This window comes from Bison bison, unplaced genomic scaffold (assembly GCF_000754665.1).
Source record: "Bison bison bison isolate TAMUID 2011002044 unplaced genomic scaffold, Bison_UMD1.0 scf7180017864034, whole genome shotgun sequence".
Classification (NCBI taxonomy): Eukaryota; Metazoa; Chordata; class Mammalia; order Artiodactyla; family Bovidae; genus Bison; species Bison bison.
The window spans coordinates 6,170,070-6,192,152 of record NW_011494606.1 but is presented as its reverse complement, the minus strand read 5'-3'; the positions used below and the strand labels follow the sequence as shown (position 1 = coordinate 6,192,152).

The following is a 22,083-nucleotide window of genomic DNA, read 5'->3' as shown; positions in this document are numbered from 1 at the left end:
CGGCTGTCCATGATCACACTTTTCGTCAGCATCACTGATCCCACAGCCGCAGGGCAGAGGACGTTTATAGCCGGGAGGAGAGGGACATGCGGGGTGGCCGGTCTGTCTGCAGTTAGCTGGAGAGGGGGCCAGCCTCAAATGTCTGTCCCTGTCCCCTGTCCCTCCACATACAACTGTTCCTTGAGCTTCCACTCAGCCTCCTCAGGAGAACCTTCCTGAGTCCATAAGGGGCTCTCCAACATGGAGCTCCGGTCGTATTTCCACTTTGAGTCACTTGCAGGATTTTGGGCCCAGCCCCTCCTGGAGGAATCACTCTTTGGTTGCTGGAAGAAGGGCTGATTTCCTCAACCAAGCTGCAAGCTCCTTTAAATACTAGGTATGAGTTCACTAAGCACCTACCTCTCATTTCTTTTGAAATCCATCCTCCACCTGCTTCCTAGAGCCTGAGCTCTCTAAAGCCACAGCCTTCTTCATTGCACTCCTGTGCCCAGCTCAAACATCTTCAGTGGCTCCCTGTTGCCCCAGAATAAAACCTAGATCCTAGAGATCAACCCTTAAACATACCTCACCCAGAAACTGGACCACACACCATCTTCCAAATAATATCCCATGCCTTTCCTTGTCTGTGCCTTTAACTGTTCCTTCCAGAGTTTCCCTGACTCTTGTGCCCAGTTGTGGAAATCCTACCCTGCCTACAAGACTCATCTTAAGTGCCACCTACCTGGTGATCCCTCTATAGTAGACAACAAGTCCTTTAATACCAGTTCTCGTCTTCCTTAGAAGTAGAATTTACTGGGCTTCTGGCCACCTGTGCAGCTGGGTAGGTGTGACTACCTTCTGACCAATGGTAAGTGGAAATGCATGTCTTTATTTGCCCATTCCTCCCTCTTATTGAAGAATAATGTGGATTATGGAGGAAGATTGTAGGTAAGATGGCTGGAGCTCAAGCAGCTACCTTACACTAGAGGTGAGCCGTATGCCGAGGATGGCAGAGCAAGACAGCAGCTTGGGTCCCTGATACCTTTGAAAGCTACCCCACCGTTTCCTAGTAACCTGCTTCTGGATCTCTTTATTTATTTTAATGCATGAGGAAAATACAGCTTGTCATTTTCAATTCAGTTATTTTGGTTTTTTATATTATAGCCAAACTGAATCCTGGTATATTCACCCCCTTCTCTGTTCTGGGAGGCTACATCCCTGTTTGAGCTTCTAGGACCCTAGTCTGTTAGTTTCTTCCCTGGCCTTCTGTTACTGTGGCTTGTGAACCATTTCCGGCCAGGCCTGGGTTCCACCCATGTCTGTATCCCCACCACACTTAGAAGAACAACAGGTGCTCAAGGCTGAATATGCGGAAATAAACTGCTGCCCCTGCTCCCCGCCGCTGCCTCCCACCAAGTTCTGTGAAAAGGCTGAGTTCAGAATTTCGCCTCTGGACCGCAGGCTTTGTGAGGGCAGGGAACTTGCCTCTCCGTTTCTTTGTTGTGTCTGAGTGCCCAGCACAGTGCACGGCATACAACAAACACTCAAGAACTATTCCCCAAGTGGCCAAACTCGGCCTCAGGAGCAGTGACCTTCCAGTGGGTTCTGAAACTGGAATCAGTGGCCCCTGTCCCTTAGAGCTCCTCTCAATTCGACATGCTCCCCTCGAAGCCAGGCTCCAGCCAGCCCTATACCCTCCAGGATGGCCTCCTTGCATCCCTGTTATGGGGGAGGAACTCCTTGCATCCCCAAGGCCCTCATTTGGCTGGGCCACACAGAGAATCACGGGAAGGTGGTGATTTTTGAAGAAAAGCGACTTCCCTGGGCCCGCAGCCCTCACCACTCCCTATGCCACACTGCCTCATGTTGCCAGCCCTCCCCCGACTAGATGGTGGACAGCAGCTGCCTAGGATCTGTGTCCACTCTGTGTCTCTCCAGGACATTGTTAGCAATTGGGACAAACAATAAAGGCAGCATGGTGTACCAGGCTCGCCAGCCAAAGCTTTGGCTGCTGGTTTTATTTATGTATTCAATAAGCACTTCTATGTCTCTTGCATGTACCACTGTTCAGAGTGCTTCACAAATATTAATTAACCTTGTAATACTCTCATTATTATACATGTTCATTATTACTCCCTATTAAGTCTACAGATGAGGAAACTGAGGCATCGAGAGGCTAAGTAACTTGCCCACAGCTAGGAAGTTCTGCCACTCACTGTCTCAGGACCTTTGAGCAAGTCTGTTTCCTCATCTTTGAAATGGGGCTGATAACCCTCGCCCACGGGCCTTGGGCTGTAGTTAATGGTTGTGGGAACCCTGGTTGCTCTGGGCCCCTGTGCTCTTCCCTAGCAAAACCGTTAGCTCCTTCCAGGGCAGGTCCACTGCCAGGAGGATGGCATGCACATCACCTGTTTGCAGCTCAGCCTCTCGCTTCTGTTTCCTGAAAAACAGGTCAGCCTCTTGGAGGTACCTGATTTGGGGAATCCATCCCCTAGTCCTGGCCCTCTGTGGGGAATGGGGTGCCAGAGATGCTCCACTGACCCCGTTCTTAAAACTAACTCATCCTCGCTAACAAGACAGTCTTATCTTTGAAGTCTTTCTCACATACACAAGGCTGACAAATTCACCCACAGAGCTGCTAATGTGATCAGTCTAATGCATTAATTGGTTGACTTCTTAGCTGAATCAAGAGTGAGGCAAAGAGAGGAAAGGTGGAGAGAAGGGGGTGGGGGGAGCAGGGGGGGGCTGGTGAAAAGAAAACATCTGGTTATATTTAATCTATGTTTAATGATTCTGCATAAGCAATGTCTGTAATTTGTAACTCGCTGAAAAGCCAGTCATTAGAAACTGTCAGTTCAATTTTTTACAAGGTTTGAGACTTAACCAGGGCAGTTGCCATTAATAGCAAACTCTATTAGATCTATATGTGGAAAATACTCATTAGGCCAGCGGGAGATAAATCAGACATTGCAGGATCTGAGAGTTACTCCTCGAGCTGCTTAGGTCCTAATTTAGACCCAGTCTATCTGTATTGACGGCTCGGTCTCTGATGTTTAATAAGTAAACCTCGACGTGTCAGGTTATGATTAAACTGTCCTAGGAGGGATGCAAGCAAATGAAACTGTCACATACATTTCCTGGGGGGTTCCAAACTTCTCATGACCTCAAAGCATCATGGAGTAAACTTCCCACTCATACATATTAACGGCCCACACGCTTACAAAAATAGCCGAGCTCAGTGGTCATTATTCATCAAAACGATTCGGTCCCCTGGGAAGCAGTGAGCTCTCAAAGGAAGTATTTAAGCAGAAGCCAGATGAAACTCTTTCATAGATGACCTTGAAGTTGCTTTTAGTTCTAAGGTTACCTTAGACAAAGATCTCTTCCCTCCTTACAGGTTAAAGTACAAATTCTGCATCCTTGTCTTCAGAACGTTTCAGGAGTCCCCAGACGACCTTCCCAGTCCCCTTTGCCACCCACAGCCCCTGAATCCTCCTGTCACTTCCTACAGCTGGACAGTCGCAGATCCACCCCTCTGTGCTTTGCCCAGGTTGGTTCCTCCACCCACAATGCTTTTCTTCCATCTGTCTTTTAGGCTAAGTCCCAGTTGAAATCCAGCACGGGATGGAGCTGTCCCCCATATCCACCCTGCCTTGGCCTAACTAAGCCAGGGACAGAAATAAGTCATGACGGGCACTGCAGCCAGCTTCTGCCTTCAGCTTGGTTGTTAAATACTCAGGAATTTCACAACTGGTTAAACCACTAGTACCAAATCAGCCATGGTGGGAATATCCACATCATGGAAATTTGCATATGACACAAATTAGGGCTTTTTTTAACCGCAGATCAGTGCAATAAGCTTAACTCCCCTTTCAACTCCCAATGAGTGGAAGAGGTTGGCTGGAGTGGGTGCTGTGAATTCTGCAGCTGAGACATGAAAGCGTGTAGTGGGGGATTAGTGATGTTGGCCTGAGTGCGAGGAGAGAAGGGCTGGGAAGTTGCCATCTCCAGTGAAGCCAGAACCATCTCCTCTGAGCTCCCACAGCCTTCTCTGCCTTTCCCACTTGACATGCAGCACTAGCCATTTGCGGCCACTTCGTATGTGGACCTCAGCTATGCTTGTTTCATTTTTCATCTGTTTAGACTGGGCTTTGGAGTCAGAATTTGATTCTCACCTCTGCTACTTGCTGGACTTCCCTAGTGGCTCAGACGGTAAAGCGTCTGCCTACAGTGGGGGAGACCTGGGTTTGATCCCTGGGTTGGGAAGATCCCCTGGAGAAGGAAATGGCAACCCACTCCAGTACTCTTGCTTGGAAAATCCCATGGATGGAAGAGCCTGGTAGGCTATAGTCCACAGGGTCACAAAGAGTCGGACACGACTGAGTGACTTCACTTCACTTCTGCTACTTGCTAGCCGTGAGACCATGGAGAAGTCTTTTACCTTCTCTGAGCCTGTTCCTTCAATTGCATAATGGCTTTTTCTCATGGCCCGTGATATCCAATTCTTATTAAGGTGGCTCTAAGCCCCCCAAAGCTGACTCACTGAAAAATATCCTGATGCTGGGAAAGATTGCAGGCAAAAGGAGAAGAGGATGGCAGAGAATGAGATGGTTGGATGGCATCACCAACCCAACAGACATGAATTGGAGCAAACTCCGGGAGACAGTGAAGGACAGGGAAGCCTGGTGTGCTGCAGTCCATAGGGTCACAAAGAGTCGGACATGACTTAGCGACTGAACAACAACAAACCCTGAAGAGCCGAGGAACTGCCTCCACAGAGCCTGATGAGAATCCTGAACCTTTCTTGCCTTCTACTCCCCTCCCAGGACTCCTCGTCTCCCTGCCCCCCACTCCCCGAACACCCCTCTCCCCGCCCCTGGAGAGAGTACCTTGATTGCAAAGGGCTCCAGAGAATCCAGGGAGGCACTCACAGATGCCACTGACGTGGTGGCAGGGCCCGCTGCTGTGCACGCAGAGGGGACACGGCTGGGTGCAGCCATGGCCATAGAACCCGGGGGCACAGACTGGGGGTGAAGGAGAGATGGTGGTCAGCAGCTCAAGGGGCACCAGCCAGCCTGGCCACCTGTCCAGTCCCCCACAGTGTAGAAGAGAGGCTTCTCAACAGTACCAGGAGAGTCGCATCCACCCATACCTCGGAGGGCCTGTTCCTTTCTACAGAGAGGAGTGGGGGTGGTCCTATTTCTACAGGGGAGTCAGGCTGGGCCCTGAACTTGGGGACAGAAAAGGTTGGGAGAAAGGGGATTAGAGGGAGGGATTTGATGGGGGCCAACTCTGTAAGCCCAGCCTCTCTGCAGCTGGGAAGGAGTAGGGAGGAAGAGCTGTCCAAGGTCTATGGGGAGGGGGCCAGCCTTACCTCTCTGGCACAGGGGTCCTCGGAAGCCCGGGGCACACTCGCAGCTCCCGTCCTCTGGGGAGCAGGAACCGCCATTCTCACAGCTGCAGGACACAGAGCAGTTGGGGCCCCAGCGTCCGGGGGGACACGTGCTGTCACAGTGGATGCCTGTGGGCCGGACAGACTCAGTCAGTGGTGAGGGTGCACTAAGAAAGGGGTGTGGGGTGAGCTGGGGAGGCGAGCACATCTGGAAATGTGGAGGAACAAACAGAGGCCTGGATGGGCAGGGAGGGCTTCTAGGAAGAGGCGAATGACTGAAGTATAAGTCCTGAAGACCAAATAAGAATTGACCAGGTAAAGGAAATCCTATGTGCAAAGAGCAGGAGGCAAGAGAGAGAATCATGCCTTGAAGGATAATATAGCGTAGTGTGTTGGAGCATAAAGTACTCGATGGGATACAGCAAGAGATGAGGTTGTGGGAATCAGAAGGGGTCAGATCATGAAAGGCCTCCTTTGCCTTTGACATCTTAGCTGAAATCCAAGGTTAGTGATGTGCTGCAGTCCATGGGGTCATAAAGAGTCAGACACAACTGAGTGACTGAACAAAGGTTAGCGGAGCAAGCAAGTGCCATGATGGGGGTGCTACACGAGCTAGGAGTGAGTTACATGCTCACCCATGTTAGTCCAGGGGCCATTGGTCCTTGCAGGGCCCCAGCCAACCAGCCCCTGGGCAGTGGCCCTGAGAGTGGGAGGCTCTTTTCAGATTCTTTTGACCATAGTCCTCAGTGTAATATGTATTTTATATCAAATGTGCATACATATGAATAATAGAAACCAGTGCTCTGCAAATGACATTTACTGTCACTGACTATGATGCAATCTGATATTTTCTCTGCACTATGATGTATTCTATTTCATTAAGGAAAAAAAAAAAAAAGCTAGTTGTGACCCAACAAACTGATTTAATGACCTTCAGTTTGACAAACAGTGACCTAAGGGGGGATGGATGGAATCTGTCAGAAAGAAGAACAAGGCCTACACAATCTTTTTGAGTTGAGAGAAAGGAAATATATGTTGGGGGTGATTACAGCCTGCAGGCTGAGAAGGAATTTTAAAAGGCCTGAGGCTGGATACCCAGCTCTGTGGAGGGGCTTCCTCCCAGGCAGAAAGGCTGCTAGTCCGACATGCACAAGGTGAATGGACCATGGGGCCCCGGAGACCAACTTGGCCATGGAAGGTGAATATCAGAGGCTCAGAGAGGAGCAAAATTAGTTTAAAAAGCATGTCTGGCTTGATATAAGGACAGGGATCATGAGAAAGGGAAAGAAAGTGAGAGGAAGACATTCAGGCTCAGTGAACAGAGTCGGCCCTAGCAGCAGCAGGAGAGCGGTGGGACCAATTTAGAGGCAGGCTGGAATGTACAAGCCCACCTGGGCTGGCAGGGAAGGGGAGGGGCAGAATAGAGGCAGAGAGTGGGGGAGAGGGGATCAACTGGCTTTATTCCCCTCCAGCGCTTCCGTCCAGCCCAGCTCCCTATCCCTCCCTGGGCTTTCCTCCTGTGACAGCTCAATTCTACAGCAGGGTGGGGGCTTCTGATGCCACTCTGCAGAAAACTGGCCTCTGTATGGAGGGACCCTGATGCTGGGAAAGATTGTGGGCAGGAGGAGAAGGGGGCAACAGAGGATGAAATGGTTGGATGGCATCACCAACTCAATGAACGTGAGTTTGTGTAAACTCCGGGAGATAGTGAAGGATAGGGAAGCCTGGCGTGGGGTGGCAGAGAGTTGGACACAACTGAGCGACTGAACAATGGAGGGAAGGGGGTGGGGGGAGATTCTCCCAGGAAATGCCAGTGAGAATCCGGTGGTCACATTTCACTCCGCAATGGAGGTCTCTCCCAGTGGAGTTTCAGGTTCACAAGAGGTGGCAAATAGCATGAATGGACTGAAGGGCAACCTGGGGCAGGAAAAAACACAAAGCTGTTTGAGATAAATGGAGAGAGTAGCATGGATGCATATACATGAACATATGTAAACAGATAGCCAATGGGAATTTGCCATATGACTCAGGGAACTCAAACTGGGGCTCTGTAGTAACCTAGAGGGTGGGAAAGGGTGGGAGGTGGGAGGGAGATTCAAGAGGGAGGGGACATATGTATACCTATGGTTAATTCATGTTGATGTATGACAGAAATCAAACCAATATTGTAAAGCAATCATCAATCAATTAAAAATAAATAAATATTAGAAGAGAAAAAACCCAAAATCAAAAGCCATGATGTGCCTCAAGGAATTCTTGTGCCTGTGGATGTTGAAAATGTGAGATTCGGACTGCAGGCCGAGGGGCCCTGATGCTCTCTGGAGGCACACTGGATTAAGGCGGAGTTCCACTGTCAGACAGGGGCCTCTGATCCCACCTGTGCATCAAGCGCTCTTTGTTAGGCTGCCCAAGGCACGTGCATCACACGCAGATACAGCTCTTTCCTAACACTATGAGCTGATATTACTGTGATTAATAAAACAATGCATGCAAAAGTACCCCTGTACTCACGGCAGCCGGTCACTCTCATGCTTTCCCCAAATCAGTAGACATTAGAAATACAGCTACTCTCCTGTCTGGGATCCTCAAAATGTTTTCATGTCAAAAATGTGTCCCCTTTTTTTTGGAGATTAAGAATCATAGGTGTAAGGTGATTATGCTCAGATTGCAGATGGCTGCAAGGGCCCACTGGGTTCTGGGTCTGCCAATTATTCTAGTCTAGGTCTGGTGCCGTGGGTGAGGCTCTTGTTTGAGGTTCTTTTATGTCCTAAGACCTCCTTGGAACGTCAGACATTGGCACCTAAGTGGAAAGAAGAATCTAAAGGTCAGTTGCACTGGTGTGGTCAGAGCAGCTGGGCTTGGCCTAAAGGGAGGCGCGCTCTCAGAACTACAGCTTCTGAAGAGGCGTGGTGTCTTCAGTTAGCTGCCTTCTCTAGGCCCTGTCTGGGGATAATAATCTCCCTTGGGGGCCCTCTCCTTTTTACCTTAGAGAATCTAAGGTTTTGTTTTTCAGGGCTGTCTACACATCTATATTGATGGGGGCAGCTAGACTAAGAATCCATGTATTGTGACCTCTAGTTCACATCACAAGGCCAGTAGCAACTCAGCAGCCCACATTCTTCATGTATATTTTAGGTCCTCCTCATCCAGGAAGCCTTCCTGGATGTCTGCCCAGGGATTCAAGCATATATTTGATAGTGGCATACAGCTTTGTCCCTACCTATCATTTGAATAGTTCATGTATGTGCCCTGGGGAGACAGGGATCATGGTTTATTGACACTTCTGACTCTTTATCCAGGTCCTCCCAATAGGCAGGAAACCATCATCATCATTTCTGCATCTCTAGCACCCAGGACAGTGTCTGGCACACAATAGGTGCCCAGGGTCTATTACTATTATTGAATTCTGCCATTTACTCCTGGGCCTAGTTCAGGGCCAGCCACATGATAGCTGCCAAATAAAGACTTGGTGATGGTTTGGGTCAATAAATGCTAGTTGAATGAAGAAATGGTTCCCCTTTACAGTGCAATCTTGTGCCTCCTGTTAGCAGTAATGTCCTGAGACCTTGGACAGCTCCTTTTCCTCCTGTGTAGCAGGAGGAGATAGGAGCAGATCATTATCAAGGTCTCCTCACTTCAAGGCGGAAATCCATATATGGTTACAGGCCAGTTTCTTTCAACTTATTTCAATAAACATTGAATTAGCAGCTACTATGTACAAGGCAAGGTGAATTAGACGTCATGGCAGTCAAGAAGCCTGTGGCTAACTGGGAGTGAGGGGAGAGGACATGCACTTGCTTAAAGCAAAGAAAAACAAGTGTTGAGGGACTTCCCGGTAGGCCAGTGGTTAGGAACCCAGCTTGCAATGCAGGGGACGTGGGAGGTTTGGCCCCTGGTTCAGGAACTAAGATCCTGCATGCTGCAGGGCAACTAAGCCCACGCGTCTCAACTAGAGAAAGCCTGTGCTGCAACAGAGAGTTCACACGCTGCAAAGAAGAGTCCACACACAGCAATGAAGACCCAGTGCAGCCAAAATGATGATAATTTCTAAAAAGTGTTGACTCAAGGGACGAGTAGTATGCCAGGAACTAGGTGGTCAGGGGTAGGTGGGGAGGGCTCGCTGAGTAGGAGGCTGGGCCTGTACCCCAAGCCCTCCCTATCTTTCCTTGGTTTTCTTCTACTTGAACAAATTTCAGGACATCAATTGCTCCTTTGAAATGACTTCAGGACCATGTTTGGGGAAATTAGTTTTAGAACAGCAGAGACCTTGCTGAAAGGTTATCCATCAAAGACAGAATTTTTAAGCACCAGATGTCATTAAAATCTTATCAGTTCACTCAAAATTAAGGCAATAAAAAATTAAAGTGGATTTCCATTTGACTCTAGCCAAGAGTGTAGGGTGTTGGTAACCAGGGTGGAGTCTAGCTTTGTACTAACGGGCAGGACAAGGGGGTCAGATTGAAGATGCTACAGAGGAAGCAATGCCCCTAGGCCTTGACTTTCTGGTTGTGGAGAACAGAGGTTGTTGAGCAGCCTGGTGTGAATTCTTATCTGAGGACATACCCTGCCAGCCACGCCTGTAGTTTTCACTCCTTGCTGTCCACCACCTTGGGAATGGCCAGTGGGTTCATTCATGCAACATGTTATTAACATTGTATCTGTGGCTTACACTTACTGAACACCTACTATTGTGCCAGGTGCTGTTAGCACTTACAGGTATTAACTCATCTAAACTTCCAAAGGACCCTGTAGTTATAAGGATTATTATTATCTGCATCTTATGGATGGAAGATTCAGGCCCTGAGAGGTTAAAGGACTTGTCCAAGGTGGCCTGGCTCCAGCTCTGTGTCCTTAACCATTTCTGTGTGTGACGGTCACTGGATACCATGGTGAACAAGGCGGATCGGTCCCTGCCTGCCCAGAACTGATGGTCAATGTGGGAGGCAGATAATAAACAAATAGTTACTCAATCAGAGTTCAGTGACAATTGAAGTAAGTACTGCTGTTAGGGTATTCTGAGAATTAAAATACTGTAGGGTATTCTGAGAATTAATTAAAGGAGTTCTTTCATAATCTTGGCCAGGTTGCAGAGGTGGTGGTATCCGAGCATAGAGCCTTCCCAGAGGAAGTCATCTTTAAGTTGAAATATGATGGATGAGATGATATTATCAGGTAAAGAGAAGGAGAAAGAGTGATCCAGGCAGAGGGAATGCACATTCGATGCCTGGAGGCAGGGAGACAGTTGGCCCACGTGGCTGAAGTAAAGTGAGCGATGGGAGGGGCATAAGAGAGGTGGAGGAGTTAGGGAGGGCCAGACCACGTGGACCCCAGGTCACTGGAAGGCGCCTGGATAAATGCCATGGGATGCCATTGAGGCATTCTGAGGCTCAGTGTGATGTGAACGCATCTGGTCACCATGTTCAGAGTAGGGGCAGCTGGACAAAAGGGGAGGCCCAGAGGCAAGAAGGAGGCCAAGGCAGTGCTGGGTGAGGGATGGTGCTCAGTGTACAAGGAGAGTGACAGTGGCTGGGGAAAAATGGATGGATTTGCAGTATATTTAGGGGGTGGACTGCCAGGACACATGTAGGGACCAGGAGTCTAAGCCTGGGCAAAGGCGAGAGTTTCTTGTCTGTCTCCACCATATCCTCCGTAAGCACAGACTGAGCACCCACACTTTTGTCTGACTTGTTAAAAACTGGTCTGTCCCCAGCCCTTCAAAAAGAGTCTGTACGAAACAGGTGTTCAATTAACGTTTGTTAATTTGAATGGAATGGAGAACTGAAGCCCAGAGGAGATAAAGGAAAGATACATTCCTAGGAAATAAAAAGAGAAAGTGAAGGAGAAAAGAAGGAAAAGTCAAGAAAAGGCAGCAGAACACCAGAAGCTCAGTTTCCCAGGACCTGGAAGGTGGTGTGGTTGAGGGGGTTACCTGTCCATCCGGCCAGGCAGCAGCAGTGGCCTGTCACGGGGTCGCAGCCATCGGCGTGGCTGCAGTCACAGCGTTCACTGCAGTTCAGCCCAAATGTGCCATCCTGTGGAGACAGAAGTGGTGAGATCTAGACCCCCAGAGGTTCTCACACTTCTGTGGGATTTTGATGACAAAACTGAGCCGCTACCCAGCAAGGATGCAGAGAAACTGGGGCTGGGGCAAAGTGAAGGCACGTTTTTATAATTGGGGATTCAATGAAGTCATTCCCAAAATTTTCTTGGCTGCATTATGCAAAGTACGCAGTTTGGAAGGAGGGAAGTGATAGTCCTTTCCTACTTCTCAGAGAGCTATAATGATCATTAACTAACATTGGAGATGAAAATGCACTTTGCCAGTTTTAGAACATTGATCACATATAAAGAAGGATTATAATTTATTCTTTGTTACTGGGTAAGAAGGTGGCAATCGATGTTTGTTGTGTGCTCAAACGTTATTAGCTATCAAGAGTCTTATTTAACTCATCTCTCTTAATCTTCACAACAAGTCTATGAGATGGTTTCATTATATTCAAAATTTAAAGATGAGGTGAAGTAACATGCTCCAGGCAACATAGCTAGGATGAAGCAAAGCCAGGATTGGAACCCAGGACTGTAGGACTCATTCAATAGACCATCAGTTTGTTTAATTTATTTGTATCATAGACTAAGATCCAGGGAGTAAGTGAAGGTGGTTATTGCTGGATACTGCTTGGTTTAATCCTCCCACACCTTGATCATAAAATTACAGGCTGTTGGAGTTAGAAAGAAACTTAGCCATTATCAACTCTGGCAACTCTCATGGATTAGGAAGGGCTGTCCTGTAGAGCTGTGTCATGAAGGATTCTGGAGTTGCATCTGGGCTCAGGTTAACTGTGCCAGAGTCAATAATGGTTACCAAGAGCACCCTGGGGAAAGTGACTCCACATCAGCATATCCCCAGTATCTACCATTTTACAGATGAGAGGGCTGAGGCTGAAAATAGGACCGAGAGGTTAGAACTGGGGCTGAGATCTAAATCTGGGTGTTCCATCACCTGGTCCAGTGCTCTTCTCTGTACTTCTGTGGACAAAAAAACCACAGGGAAAAGGTCTGAGGGGCTGCTGGGTCACCCCCATCCTTTCCCGCCCCACGCTCACCGGGCAGGGCAGTTCACAGGTGTCCCCCAGCCAGCCAGGGGTGCAGGAGCAGGAGCCATCTGTGGGGCTACAGGCCGCCCCATTGGCACAGGCGCAGCTCTCATTGCAGTTCAGGCCCCACGTCCCACTGGGACACGGCAGGGTGCAGTCGAGGCCCTGCCACCCTGAGGGGAAGGAACAAGGCTGTCACCTCTCTGTCACATGTCAGCACAGTTTTCTGCCCACTTCCCCCAGCTCTGTACAAGACAATGTACCCAAACCACCCCTTCTCTGGTAGCTGGGTAGAGCACACATCCCACCTGCTGAGTCCACTCGGAACCACAGCATGGCTGTTGAGAGCACAGGGGCTAGAAGCTGACTCTCCTGCCTGCTGGTTCTCTCTGTTCTTGCTATAGGTGGATAGTCCCACCTGAACAGGGCATCAATAGGGCATCAAGAGGTGGGGGTCCTCTCTGTGCCCAGGGCAGACTCAGGAAGCTTATCACAGGGCCCTGTGCTTGGGAACAGGCTGGTTTCCCATTCTGAGGCTGCTTACTGGCCTGTGTCCCCTCAGATCCATTTCCCCTCTTCACCTGTTCTGTGTCTCAGGGGGCTGACCCCAGCGGCTGCTCTCAGGTGGGCTTGCCAGCGGGAGACCTGGCCAGTGGCAGGAGGGCGGGGGCAGGAGAGGCACAGGCATCTTCTCTTCTTTCTCTGCTGTGAGCAGGGCCTCTGGGGGCGGCTGTCTCAGTACTCCAGCACCATCTTGCAGCTGCTCTGCCCCTGTCTCAGTCCCTACCAGGTGGCCCTCACTCACAGGCTCTGGGAACTCCACTTTCTCCCTTCGTCCCTCTCACCCTAGAAGTGGTGGCAACTGTGAGAGAAGCCAGGAATTTCTGGGTTGCTCACATTCCCTTGCATGTCTCTGCAGCTCTTCTAACACCCTGGTAACAAATCGCTTTTATTACATTCCTGCTGTTGAAGTCCCGGGCATGAGTCTCCTTGGCTGGAACCTGACATACAGGCTCCCTGACTCTGCATGTGGGTGGGTGGGCAGCTGGCAGCCCACCTGGGCAACTTCTGTGTGCACATCTGAGGGGATGGGATGGGAAAGCAGGCACATTACCCTCCTTGCAGGTGCAGGAGCCATCAACTGGGGAGCAGGTGCCACCGTTGTTACAGCTACAGACAGACGAGCAGTTGGAGCCATAGGTCCCCGCCGCACAGGGAGCTGCACAGACCTCCCCCTGGAAAGGGAGGAGGGGGATTTTGGGTCAGAAGGTGCCCCATGATGAGTGGCTATGGTAGGCAGAATAATGCCTCCCCCCTGCCCCCCTCTCCATGTTCTAATTCCTGAAACCTGTGAATATGTTACCGTACATGGCAAAAGGGACTTTGCAGTCATGATTAAGGACTTTGAGATGGAGCGTGTCTTTGATTAGCTAGGGTGGCCCAAATTGATCGTGTAAGTCCTTAAGGGTAGAAGATAACTAAAAAGATAGCCTTGAGAAGTCCTCCACCTGCCTGCATTGACTTTGAAGACAGAGGAATGGGGCCACAAGCCAAGGAATGCAGGGGTTTCTAGAAGCCAGTCTTCTTGCCTGGAAAATTCCATGGACAGAGGAACCCGGCAAGCTATAGTCTATAGGGTCACAAAGAGTCAGACGTGACTGAGCAACTGAGCGCTTGCACGCGCACACACACACACACACACAGGAAGCCAGAGGCTTCATTTTACAACTAGCAAGAAAATGGGAATCTCAGTCCCACAATCCTAGGAACTGAAGTTTGCCAAAAATCCAAATGAGCAGAAAATGGATTGTCCCCTAGAGGCACCAGAACGGAATACAGCCAGATGACACCTTGACTTTAGTCCTGTGAGACCCATACTGGACTTCCAACCTACAGAAATGTTAAGGTAGCACTTTTGTTTTGTTTGAAGCCACTACTGTGCTAATTTGCTACCGCAGTGATAGGAAAGCAATACAATGATTCTCACCAGTTGGGGGAGGGGTCAGGCCTCCAGACCACTGCTCTAGAGTGGGCAAAGCCCTCAAGGAATTTGACCCCTGAACCTCTATTAGGTCACACCGGCACAAAATTTAACCCTTTGCTTCTCAACCTTATTTGATTCTTACCAGGAACCCCCTGAAGCAGATAACAATAGCCTATTTTCATTTACCCAAACCTCAAAGAAGTTAAATGTAAATAATAACAGCTAATATGTATTAAGCACTTTCTCAATATCAGGTACCATCAGTTTATTTAATCTTCACAATATCCTCAAGAGATAGGAACTAGAGCCTCAGCATCATTGCAGGTCACGGAGCTAACTATGGTTGATTTCTATTTGAAGCCAAGCTGGCTGCTTAACCATTCTGTTTTTAGCATTGGCAACCAGTTTCCTTGGAAAACATTCTCTGAAATGGAGAGTAGTGGGCTCTTGAGAACAATCCCTACGAGGGGAAAGGGAAGGAGGAAGGACAGACAGAAATTGAACTCTGGTACAGTTGCAACAATAGCCTCAGCTGTTCTGCTAGGAAGCTCTGGAGCTGGTTGGCCCTTAGAATTGTCCTGCCAGGGGAAAGGGAGAGAGAGGCTCCATACCCCTGACCAATCATTGGTACCCACTGCCCCGGGGAAGGGGGCATGACTTCAGGGGAATCTGTGCTCTTTGATGGAAGGCAATTTCTGCAGAGAGACTCATCTGGGAGCTACTAAGTTTCCTGAAGTTGGGAGGAAACTGCACGCCTTCATCCTGAATCGTGTATCTGGGTGACACTCTACAGGATCCACTGCGCCAGACCTCCTTGGGTGGGCTGTTAGCTCTAGTAAGGCATTAAGAATGAGGGCAAGTCACAGGGCTACCAATAATGGGGACTTTAGAGGCTTTGAGGGGTGGAAGAATTCAGTTAATCAGAGGAAGTGGGGTTAACGGCAGTCTAGGTGGGAAGGGTGTGAACAAGAGTGCAGAGGAGTATGGGAGCTGGGAATGTTCTAGGGGTATCAGGAGGAGGGAGTCTGTTGTAAGGAGGGGTAAGGGAGATATTTCAAAAGGGTGTTAGGGGACTTCCCTGGTAGTCCAGCAGTTAAGACTCTGTGCTCCCAATGCAGGGGGCCCAGGTTCGATCTCTGGTCAGGGAACTAGATCCCACATGCCACAACTAAGATCCGATGCAGTCAAATAAATATATTTTTAAAAGTGGGACATTGGCAGCCTTGAATGTGAGGGAAGGGAATCTGGGCTCTCGGAGTCCCCAGGACATGTCTTCACTACTCAGGAACCCTCGTTGGGGATATCTGCTCTGGTGCACAGACTGGGATGCTGAATTCCCACCATCTCCCCCCAGGGAGTGTCTCCAGCTAACTTCTCAGGTCTTGTGCTGAGGTTTACTGTGGGAATGCTGATGCATGGGCCAGGACACCAGAGCTCACCTGGGCCCCACTAGCTGTGTGACATTCGATAAGTTACTGCCCCTCTCTGAGCCTCACTTCCAGCATTTGTGAAATGATAGCCTTGAAGTAGGGGAACTCACTTCTCAACTATCAGGGTCCCAGGCAGTTGGCCTCATCCCCATTCAGGTCATAGAGAGATCTTATTTGGCCCTTGGTGAAGAGGCTCCTCTCTAGCCCTTCTCTCTGCTCCCACCTGCCCAGGCTGGGTCAGGGAGGAGAGACTGGGAAGTGTGGAGCCCCGCACCAGAAGGTTCCATGGTTCCCACTCCCAGGCCAGTCTTTGGCCGATCCTGACCAGCTGTAATCTACTAGTGCTCCCATTACCCAGAAAAATTCTAATTTCTCCAGGACTATAAATAGAAGGCAATGGCAACCCACTCCAGTACTCTTGCCTGGAGAATCCCATGGTCAGAGGAGCCTGGTGGGCTGCAGTCCATGGGGTCGCTAAGAGTCGGGCACGACTGAGCGACTTTACTTTCATGCATTGGAGGAGGAAATGGCAACCCACTCCAGTGTTCTTGCCTGGGAATCCCAGGGACGGGGGAGCCTGGTGGGCTGCCGTCTACGGGGTCGCACAGAGTAGGACACGACTGAGTGACTTAGCAGCAGCAGCATAAATAGCCCAGAAGAATATGTTTAAGCTCTGAGGGCCTTGGCCGGGGTGTAAATTGCATGCTTAGTTTATGATTTTCTCTGCATGAGTTTACTTTAAGAGGAAGGGGTTTCTCTCCTGGAATCGTCATTAGTGTCTCCAATCCCTGCTCTCTGAGGAGATTTCAAGGGGCTTGTGAGTCCAATTGTGGATCTGTTGGCGGGGCTGAGAGGACTGCCCACCCTGCCCTGCTCCAGGGGGCAAGATGCAGAGCACCCAGCTCAGAATATCTGTCCCCAGAAGGCTGCACCAGGTCCCATTTTCTCCCAGAGCAGCCTGTACAGGGCTATGGACAGTCAGCCTGGCTTTACAACGGCTCTGGGAAGTCACCAGGTGAGAAGACTTTCTGCTTCCCAGAGAAGGAAAGGGAGACAGAGCAGGGCAGGGGCTTATCTGGGGCCCCATGGTGTATCAGTGAGGGGTGAAGGAGGAAGAACCAGATCTTCCCACAAAGGTGGCAGAGCCTGGGGGTTACAGAATGGACTCTAGTGCCATCCTGCTGCTACCACTGACTCACTGCCTGACCTTGAGGAATCTACTGAACCTCTTGGGGACTCAGTTCTTCCATCTTTCAAATTGGAATAATAATGTCCCTACTTCATAGTATTGTTAAGAGGATTAAAGTAGTTATTACATATGAAGCTATAGTTTTTCCAGTAGTTTCCACATGTACAGATGTGAGAGTTGGACCATAAAGAAGGCTGAGCACCAAAGTACTGATGCTTTCGAACTGTAGTGCTGGAGAAGACTCTTTGAGAGTCCCTTGGACTTCAAGGAGATCAAACCAGTTCATTCTAAAGGATATCAACCCTGAATGTTCATTGGAAGGACTGAAGCTGAAGCTACAATAGTTGGCTACCTGATGCAAAGAGCTATCTCACTGGGAAAGACCCTGATGCTGGGAGAGACTGAGGACAGGAGAAGGGGGCAACAGAAGGTGAGATGGTTGGATGGCATCACTGACTCAATGGACATGAGTTTGAGCAAGCTCTGGGAGATGGGGAAGGACAGGGAAGCCTGGCGTGCTGCAGTCCATGAGGCCGCAGATTTGGGCATTATTGACTGAACAACAGCACGTGAAGCAGATCGAAGAGGGCCTGGCAGGCAGAAAGCACGCTAAACGCTATCATTACTACAAAAAAATAGTATCTCTTATGAAACAAATACATGAAACCCTCTAAGGTTTCAGCAGAAGGCAGCTCTGGTAGAGGGCTCCATCTCTCACTCGAACAAATGCCGGCCCTGTGCAGGAGAGGAGAGCTGGTGTTCACAGCAGGCACGTGATCTCACGCCCCCAGTTTTAGCTTCCTGCCACCTCCTCCAGGCTGTCTTCCTGGTTCCCCTTACCACAGTTGAACAGGCCTGAACTTTTACCACAGTTCTGGGGGATGAAATGACCACTCACTGAGGGGCTACCATGTGCCCCACGCTGTTAGTGCCCAAAACTTCCCATTTGTTAGCTCCGAATGGCAAAACAACCCAAATGGGGAAGTGGGCAGTTTCTAAAGTACACGGTTCTGCCCTGAAGGAATGTGAGCCTGGTACAGCTCCCCCTCCTCCACCTCTTGGCCCTGATCCAACCAGGCTCAAACTCCTCAATAAGCACAAATACTAACAGGGAAACTTTTTACCACATTCCCTACTTTCTGTCCTCTGATCTACGGGGTCAGGCCTGGCATATAATTGATTGGCTGTCTCTGGTGATGGACATGCACAGCAAGCCAATAATCAACCTAACTTCTCAGGTTTAGACTAATAGTCCCACCTACCTCAAAGTATCCCCTGGCCAAGGTCTGGTGAGTCTCAGGGTGCCCACTGCCACACCCCGCCTCCAATAGGCCATTCTCTTACACATTCATCTCCCCATTTTGGGGCACGCTAACAGGCCTTAATCATGATGGCCTGTGCGGCACCCGAGCCTGCAGGGGTCATTATTTATGTCTATACATGCTTAGGCATTTCCCAGGTTTCCCAGGTGGCGCTAGTGATAAAGAACCCGCCTGCCAATGCAGGTTAGATGTAAGAGATACAGGTTCAATCCCTGGGTTGGGAAATCCCCTGGAGAAGTAAATTGCAACCCACTCCAGGATTCTTGCCTGGAAAATCCCATGGACAGAGGAGCCTGACAGGCTACAGTCCATGGGGTTGCACAGAGTCGGACACGACTGAAGCGACATAGTATGCATGCATGCTTAGGCAGTCAGGGCACACACCTGTGAGTTTCTGTGTGTGTGTGTCTCTGGAGGTGTCTATTTATCCATCTGTGTGGATTTAGGTATAAAACTGTGAGTCCTTCCTCATCCTTCCCTCCTGTGTGTTCCCTCCCCAGCCCACCTGTGCTGCCCTGGTAGGAACTGGGTGCACACACAGCCACCACCATCCTAGCACACTGGGGTGGCTCCTGGTTAGCTCTTAATGCCTGCGTCTGCCCTGGGTTGTGAGCTCAGGGAGCAGGACCTCACTGTACTCGCATCTAGATTCTCAGAGCTTGGGGTCCTTCTGGTATGTAATGGGCCCTTGATAACTGTTGTTTAATTGAAATGAGATGTCTGTGTGTACATGCTGGCTTCTACGCTGGACAGAACCAGAAGGACTGAGCAATCTCCATATGCTTTCTTTCTCATGCCAAGCAATTCAACAAATGTTTGCTGAGTGGGGGCTGATTCTGAGCCAGCCCTGGGAGTGGGCTCCAGGGACACACAGGAGCCTGTGACCTGGTCTCTGCCCTTGGGCAGCTCCCAGGCAGTGTCCACACAGGCACACTCCTGCTTGCATCTGGATGCATTTATTTGCCCACTTATTTACTGGCTCCTCCAGTTAGACTAAGAAGCTTTGTGATAAGAGGGATCTTATCTGCCTTGGCTGCCCCAGGATTCCTAGCTCAGTCCCTGGCATGGAGTGGAAGTATTCTATAAATACTGTTGGACAGATGAGTGAGGGGCCCTGGTTCTGTGGCTCCCATCACACACAGGAAGCAGACTGTTGCCTGGTCTAAGGAAAAGTCCCGTGCTGCCACACCAACTCTGGGCCTCCCTGGGGGCTCTTGTGCAAATGGAAAGCCGGGCCAGATCCCGGTCTGTGGTTTCATACCCCACTCTGCCACCTCCTGCCCAAACCCTCCCCGGCCAGGCTGAGGGTCAGACATACAGTCAGAAAGTTACCCTGCTGGCCTCGAGTGCACCCACTCAGGAAGACTAGACCCTCTGAGCTGAATAGGATCTTAGAGATGATCAGATTCATCGCCATCATGAGAAAGAGACTGAAAGTCAGAGTCGGCCCATGAGGCAGAGCTGGGATTTATCTACCACATCTTCCCCAGCCCAGTGCCTGGCCCAGACCAGCCTTGAATCCACATCTGTTGATCTTTTCACCTTCTGGAAAAAAGGACAGGATAAGAACCCAAGAAAGTAGGGGGGTTGCATTTGGCATCTCACACGCTTCACATAGCCTAGCACTTTTGCTCACTCCTCAGCCAGGAGTACCTTAAGGCCTTTATTCAAGTTGTTCACCAAAATCTCCATCCAGAATTTCTATACACCTTACTGCCGGAGGGGCTTCCCTGGTGGTTCGGACGGTAAAGAATCCACCTGCAATGCAGGAGACCCAGGTTCGATCTCTTGGTCAGGAAGATCCCCTGGAGAAAGGAATGGCTACCCACTCCAGTATTCTTGCCTGGAGAATCCCATTAACAGAGGAGCCTGGTGGGCTACAGCCCATGGAGTCGCAAAGAGTCGGACACAACTGAGCAACTAAGCACATTTACTGCTGGAAAACAATCTTCTGTTCTGATTGACTCATGTTCACACTAGGTAACACACAGGTCTTGGTTTCTTTATTAATTACAGGCAGCTGTTGAAATCAGTCTCCCCAACTTTTCACCATCAAGAAGCCTTGTTGGTGTCCCCTGTCTGCAAAGCTCTCTCAATTTGAGAGACACTGCTGTCCCCACACGCTGGTGTCCAAGGCCAGTCACGTACTGAACAGGTGCAATTTGGCCAGTGACCACATGCCGGCTGATGCTGGTGGCAACATCTTGTCCACCAACCATGACCTAGAAATTCCTATGATGTCACCTACAACCAATCAGGGCTTATGATTAACCTACGCTCACCTGGAAGATCACATAGAGTTAATTTAATTCTAATTAACAGCAGAATAAAAACCTTGGTGTTTTAGTGAGCTTCATCCTAGGTAATGGAAAATTGCCTGTAGGCTTTGTAAAATGTTCAGAATCGCTCCTGGCAACCTGCTGCAGCTTCTGTACGTGTCTAGTTGGGAACCAGTGGCTGGATCATCTCTAAGGACCCTGTAGCTCTGCCTCTCTGAGCATCTTCTTGCCTGCAGGAGGGGGTCTTAACCCGAAGAAGTGAGGAATGATGGGAATGCAGGCCCAGAGTAGGGAGCCCTCCTGGAATCTGAGAATCACACCAGCTGGGTGGCCATCAATGCTGCTAATGCACAGGCTGGGATTGGTCACACATCCTGCCTCTGCCCTGGGCTGTAAGCTCAGGGAGCCAGGATCTCATTATATTCACTTCTAGATTCTCAGTGGGGTGATAGCTCCTTGTACCAGAACTGGAAAAGATGTTGCAAATCACTTGGTTTGGCTGCCTTCTTTTACAGGTGAGGAAACTGTGGCCAAGGGAGGGAAAGCAACTTGCCCAAGGTCACACAGCCAACGCTGGGAGGGATGGCTTTGGAACTTGAATCTCCTGGCTCTTATGTCAGCACAGTATGCGAAGAGCCTAGATGCGGTAAAACCCTGGGGTAGCCTCTGCTGCCCTTGCTCACTCCTGTTGACGGCACGCTCACCACTAAAGCACAGAGCGTCCAGAGGACATGGCCCTGACCTTGAGGCAAGGCCACCTGCCAAGCTGAGGCACTTGCTCTTTCTCAACACCTGGAAGTTGATATTGTTACCTATCCCCATTACACTTGCAGAGCCCACTCCCAACACCCCTTCCCCCCGTCCAGGAAAGGGCAGCCCTCCACCTCCCAGAGGCAGGCTCCCAGGGTTCCAGCTCCTGTAGGGGGAAGCCTGCCTGTCCTGCTCAGTGTCTTCACTCCGCAAATGGAGGATGGATGAGAATTCTTCCTCCAATCCAAAGGCCTGTTCATTATAGATGCACCCTAGGCTATTAACACCTTGAACTTGATTTGAAAGAGTGGCTGGCTGAACGGAAGCTCTGGAGCTGGTCCCACTGCAGAGTTGCAGATCTCCTCCCTGCCTTCTACCTGCTTCCTTGTGCAATGTGGCAGCAGGGGTCTGGACCCCAGTGGGTAATAAGTTATATGTTCTATTACATTTGTTTCAAATACTGTTTACTGAATTTTCTCCCCTGCAGTATGCTGCTTTGTAGTTCCGCCCTATTTGGGAAAATTCGTCAACAGCTGGGCGCCTTGTGTTGATCATCCATTCTCCTTGCAATGGGCAGGAGGTTAATGAATACTTCTTGGAATGAAAGGAGGAGAAGGATGGAAAGTGGTTGACCCTCCCTCACACAACAGGGGAAGGCAGGTGT

At 49.9% G+C, this 22,083-nt stretch overlaps 1 protein-coding gene across 1 annotated transcript in view; it reads right to left on the bottom strand.

Annotated features, from left to right (window-relative positions):
* Nucleotides 1–22,083, bottom strand: part of MEGF11 (multiple EGF-like-domains 11) — a 259,471-nt gene that overhangs the window by 21,407 nt on the left and 215,981 nt on the right. Inside the window, exons 10-14 of the mRNA XM_010834543.1 lie at nt 13,580–13,700; nt 12,475–12,638; nt 11,301–11,403; nt 5,354–5,500; nt 4,869–5,003 (exon numbers count right to left, since the gene is read on the bottom strand). Of these exons, the coding sequence (XP_010832845.1) occupies nt 4,869–5,003; nt 5,354–5,500; nt 11,301–11,403; nt 12,475–12,638; nt 13,580–13,700 (670 nt within the window). The remainder of the gene's footprint in view (nt 1–4,868; nt 5,004–5,353; nt 5,501–11,300; nt 11,404–12,474; nt 12,639–13,579; nt 13,701–22,083) is intronic.